General features: G+C 35.8%; 1 protein-coding gene across 1 annotated transcript in view; it reads left to right on the top strand.

Moving 5' to 3' along the window:
- The window catches only part of LOC109843241 (2-oxoglutarate dehydrogenase, mitochondrial-like), a 7,859-nt gene continuing 5,933 nt past the window's right edge, over positions 4,059-5,984 (top strand). The window contains exons 1-2 of the mRNA XM_020412171.1: positions 4,059-4,218; positions 4,299-5,908. Of these exons, the coding sequence (XP_020267760.1) occupies positions 4,361-5,908 (1,548 nt within the window). The 5' untranslated portion in view covers positions 4,059-4,218; positions 4,299-4,360. The remainder of the gene's footprint in view (positions 4,219-4,298; positions 5,909-5,984) is intronic.

Genomic DNA, 5,984 nt, shown 5'->3' with positions numbered 1-5,984 from the left:
TGTGTAAGGTACAAAGGCATGATCAAGCAGAGAGAGACTGACATTTGACAAACTTTGAGAGCAAGAGAGAGTTATCAAGCATTCTCAAGAGTCCTTTGGTGTTTCCTTGAGTTCTGACTTAGATTTAATCTTGAGAAGAGTATTTGTCTTACCTCGCTAAGACACTCCGTCGAAACATTAACTTCAAACCTTCTTCGTATTCGATTTGGAAATATTGCTCGGTGATCCACGGATAACGCATCCCCGGCACAGGCAAAGAATCCACGGAAGCAGAGACGACTACGTAGGAGTTTTTGTGTGTGTTACTAGGGAGCACAATTTTGTTTTCTTTGTAAAAGAAGAGAGCTACATGTGTAAAGCTTATTCTTGTGTTTATTTTAAACGATTTAAAAGAAGAGAGTTCTCAAGCATCCTCAAGAGTCCTTTGGTGTTTCCTTGAGTTCTGACTTAGATTTAATCTTGAGAAGAGTATTTGTCTTACCTCGCTAAGACACTACTTCTATTATTATTTTCCCGTCGAAACATTTACTTCAAACCTTCTTCGTATTCGATTTGGAAATATTGCTCGGTGATCCACGGATAACGCATCCCCGGCACAGGCAAAGAATCCACGGAAGCAGGGACGACTACGTAGGAGTTTTTGTGTGTGTTACTAGGGAGCACAATTTTGTTTTCTTTGTAAAAGAAGAGAGCTACATGTGTAAAGCTTATTCTTGTGTTTATTTTAAACGATTTAAAAGAAGAGAGTTCTCAAGCATCCTCAAGAGTCCTACGTTAGCCAGTTAAGAGTATCAAGGGAACTTTAATAAATAAGTCAACATAAATTGCGGTTTGGTGGTTGATTGAAATGAAAACTGACTTTTAAAATGGTTCTTGTATAAATTAAACAACCAAGGTGGTTCCTGTATTACAACTCTATTTTAAAGGTGGTTTTCATAAAAAAAGCTTAAATAATTGCTATAATCAACAATTATGATTAACGAAAAGGGCACAACCGCACACATAAGAGTGTAAAGAAATATCTATGTATGGAGATATATTTGTGTTACTATCCGTTAGGATATGAATATGATAATTAAATATCTATATCCGATAGGATATAGTTGAGAAGATAGATATATAATGAAATATTTGTATTCGTATCCGAAGTATCCAAATATATGTTTTGCAATTTGTTTAATACTTAGATTAATAGATTTGGGGTCAATTTTGGTAATCAAGATATCTTATTTTAGCTTTTCATATATAATGAGCATATCAAAGAACTCTCTTGTATAATGTGAGCCATATGTTTTTTCAATACTATTTGATTATCTCATATCCATTTTGTGTCTGCATTTATTTCTGCATGTATATCCATATGTATATTTGTATCTGTATCTAATTTTAAAGGATATGAATATGAGGTTTTCTTATCTAGACATATCCATATCCGTATGCATTTCCATGATTTGCAAGTAGATACGAATATAATAAATATCATATGTGACCAGTATTCGAACCTTTGCACATCATCCCAAATATATGCTACCTAGATGACACTATTTGCTTGTTATTGATGAAACAGTGAAATGACGATAATCTAAAGTTTTAGACGACATAATTTGACTTGGGATTGTAATTTAGCTCCTCTGATTCTCTTTTTTCTTGTGATCTTCACACGTAGATATGTATTCTCGAAGAACCACAGCTCGTGTGAATGAAGGGGTTGGTCTTAGATTCATATTATCAATTCTCATTCATAAAGTTTGAACTGAATTTGAAGGTGTACAGGAATATTCAAAGCACATTGTTATATATATATATATATTTTTTAAGGAAAATGCATTGGTATTTATGTTTGAAACATACTTAAACTTTTTATTATCAACAACTCACTTACATCGCGGTTGTTTTTTTTTTTTTTTTTTTGGGGGGGGGGGGGTTTTTTTTTTTTTTTTTTTTTGAGGGGTGGGGGGAGCTTACCTCCACTTTCTTTGTTTTGACATGTAAAAAAGCAACGGGAAATTTGGTTTGGAAGCGTTACTAGCAAGTTCATTATATTTTAGACGCCACGTATTATTAGTTTAAAAAAAACTCTCTAATCCAGATTCTTTGCTAAATAAACGCAACGGGTGTAGGATAATTCTAAATGAAAATTGAACTAAGGATACTCAAATTTTAGATCAGAGTAAAAATGTCTCAGAAAAATTATTATAGAAAATCATTTAGGAAGAAAATACATGATACTTGCTTAGCATCAACCATCATATTGTATCGGTTTATCGGTATAGTTAGAAAATCCAATATAGTTAGAACACTATATCTAATATAATCAGAATAATGTATTACTACAATTACAATAAGAGGTAAATTGTTCATTTCCTAAAAATAAAGGAAATGGAAATCCCATCAAAGAAATCAAATCTATTGCCTTTTAATTGGTGTCTTGGAATTGCTAATTTTTTGTTTAGTTCAACATGATAATAGGAAAGCAAATCTTAGAATTTGTAATCTCATGTTTAGTTCAAATTCCAAAAAATAGAAAAAAACTAGAAAAATAGAGAGATAGAAAGAGAGGGGGAGGGAATGCTGAGGTGATATTAATGTGCAAGCTTTCCACACAAATCCTTCCCAAATATTAGGATTTGACAAATCCTAAATATAAGTTATTTTTTGCATTTTCTAGAAACATTTTCTTAAAAAATTTCAAACAAACATAATATATGAAATCCTATTATGCCAAAAGTATTGCCTTTTATTCATAGAATTGATTTTTCACTCCAAATTACAGAATTTTCAGTGAACCAAACAACCCCAAAGAAACGCACCTACATGTACTCTATAATATATAATATCAACTATAATTCTAAATCTTATCAAATCAAGGGCTGTTTGGTTGGCTGAAAAACTAAGAAAAGGAAATCAAAACACTCAACACACCCATGTGAAGGTGTTTGATTTTCTTTTCTTATGTTTGGTTGAGAGAAGAAAAAAAAAGATGTTGTGCACGTAAGACCCACCACCCACTACTAAGATAATAGTGCAATGAGTCCTAAATTTAAGAAAACTCATTTCCTCCTAAAAAGTAATGAAATGAATTTGAAAATATGAAAATAGACCTCACAACCTGTTTCCCATAACTAATTTCTTAAACTTAGTTTTCTAGAAAATTAAGCAAACAGCCCCTCAAAGTATTAGAGGTTGTTTGGTTGGAAAAAAAAGAAGGAAATTAAAGAATAGGAGATGAGATGAGATGAGTTGTCGTTATATTATTGGATGATGTGAGTGATTTTTTAAGAAAACTTGTTTTGAGGTTGTTTGGTTGGCTAAAAAAATTTTTTTAAGAAAACTTGTTTTGAGGTTGTTTGGTTGGCTAAAAAAATAAGGAAATGTATTATAAGAAACATATTTCCTATAATAGGTGTTGTTTGGTTGGCTAAAAAAATAAGGAAATGTATTATAAGAAACATATTTCCTATAATAGGTTCTTTTTTGTGTTTGGTTCATTCTTAAAAATAAGAGATGAGATGAGATGAGATGAGTTGCCATTATATTATTGGATGATGTGACTCACACTTAAAGAAATCAATTTTCTTATTTTTTTTAGGAAATGGATGGAGATGAAAGTTAAGAAGATGAGATGAGTTGTCACCATATTATTGGATGATGTGATTGATTTTTAAATATGAGATAGGATGAGATGAGATGAGTTAGATGATATGATGATAAAAATAATATTTTATTAGATATTGGATGATAAAAGTAATATTTTATTAGATGGGTTGGATGATAAAATAATATTTTATTAGATGAGTTGGATGATAAAATAATATTTTATTAAATGTTGGGGTAAGTTTTAGAGATAGAAATGGTTAAAAATAAAAAATGAGAGATTTTTATGCTCCCATTTTCTATTCTTGGTTTTTAGGAAACCAACCAAACAGCCCCTTAATCGAATGCACTTTCTCCGGAAGTTTTGAATAAAAGTGCAAGTGATAAATGCACTCCTCTTTTATCCAACCACGTACACCCCCTCTCACCCAAAAGAACAAACGGACACGCGTCTCTTCTCCTTCAAAAGGCAGCGCAATAAACAAAACTAAAATCTTCGAGAACAAGTCAGAGGCCGAGGGGCTCTTCTTCCAAAATTCCGATCAAATGGGAACGCGACCTCAAAAACCCTCGAGGAGCTAAAAATTAGGACTAGGGTTTCGCCCAATCCCCGACCTCTCAAAGGTACAATCTTTGAAACTCTCTAATTTTAGCTAAATTTAAGGAATTATTCGACCTCTTCTGATCTATTCATCCTCTTGCAGGGAATCTGTCTTCTTTCGATCGAAATTATTTTTAGGGTTTCGAATTTCGTTAAGATCTAAGAATGGCCTGGTTTAGGGCAGCATCTAGCGTAGCTAGACTAGCGATTAGGCGAAACCTAGCTCAATCTCATCACCACGTCACTAGACCTCGAACCCTAACTAGATCTTTTCAATCCTCTGCTCTGAGACAAAAGGCAGCGGAATCGGGCGCTCCGGTTCCTCGAGCCGTACCTTTGTCTCGACTCACTGATAGCTTTCTGGATGGCACGAGCAGTGTTTATCTTGAGGAGCTACAGAGAGCGTGGGAGGCTGATCCCAATTCAGTGGATGAATCTTGGGATAATTTTTTTAGGAATTTTGTCGGTCAAGCCTCCACCTCGCCGGGGATTTCCGGTCAGACTATCCAAGAGAGCATGAGGTTGCTTCTTTTGGTTAGGGCTTATCAAGTGAATGGTCATATGAAGGCTAAGTTGGATCCTTTAGGTTTGGAACAGAGGGAAATTCCGGAGGATTTAGATCTGGCTCTCTACGGGTTTTCTGAAGCTGATTTGGATAGAGAGTTCTTTCTTGGGGTCTGGAGAATGGCGGGTTTCTTGTCTGAGAACCGACCTGTCCAAACACTGAGGGAGATTTTGAGCAGGCTTGAAAGGGCTTATTGTGGGACCATTGGGTATGAGTATATGCATATCCCTGATAGAGAGAAGTGTAATTGGTTGAGGGATAAGATTGAGACGGTGAAGCCTAGGTCTTATAGTCCGGACCGTCAGTTGGTTATTCTCGATAGGCTAATTTGGAGCACTCAATTTGAGAACTTTTTGGCCACAAAGTGGACTGCGGCAAAAAGATTCGGCCTTGAGGGTGCGGAAACGTTGATTCCTGGTATGAAGGAGATGTTTGATAGAGCTGCTGATCTTGGAGTGGAGAGCATTGTCATTGGGATGTCTCACAGAGGAAGGCTCAATGTGTTGGGCAATGTTGTTAGGAAGCCATTGAGGCAGATATTTAGTGAGTTCAGTGGAGGGACAAAGCCTGTGGATGAGGTCGGTTTGTATACAGGGACTGGTGATGTGAAGTACCATTTGGGTACTTCTTATGATAGGCCTACCCGAGGTGGGAAGAGGATTCACCTGTCTTTAGTTGCGAATCCGAGTCATTTGGAGGCTGTGGATCCGGTTGTGGTTGGAAAAACTCGAGCGAAGCAGTATTACTCAAACGATGCAGAGAGAGTGAAGAATTTGGGAGTATTGATTCACGGAGATGGAAGTTTTGCAGGGCAGGGTGTGGTCTATGAGACTCTACATCTGAGTGCTCTTCCCAACTATACAACTGGCGGAACAATTCATATAGTGGTTAACAATCAAGTTGCTTTCACTACTGATCCACGGGCTGGAAGGTCCTCACAGTATTGTACAGATGTTGCTAAAGCCTTAAATGCTCCAATTTTCCATGTGAATGGAGATGATATGGAAGCTGTAGCTCATGTTTGTGAACTTGCAGCAGACTGGCGACAAACGTTCCATTCAGATGTGGTGGTTGACGTAGTCTGTTACCGTCGTTTTGGTCACAATGAGATTGATGAGCCCTCGTTCACACAGCCTAAAATGTACAAGGTATATTCCTTCTCAGGTCCTTATTTAATTTTTTTATAGGTACTCTTTTTAAGGGCATTCATCATATGTACTTTCT

Source organism: Asparagus officinalis, chromosome 5 (assembly GCF_001876935.1).
Source record: "Asparagus officinalis chromosome 5, Aspof.V1, whole genome shotgun sequence".
NCBI lineage: Eukaryota > Viridiplantae > Streptophyta > Magnoliopsida > Asparagales > Asparagaceae > Asparagus > Asparagus officinalis.
The sequence above is the reverse complement of the archived record's forward strand: the minus strand, read 5'-3'. Positions and strand labels throughout refer to the sequence as shown.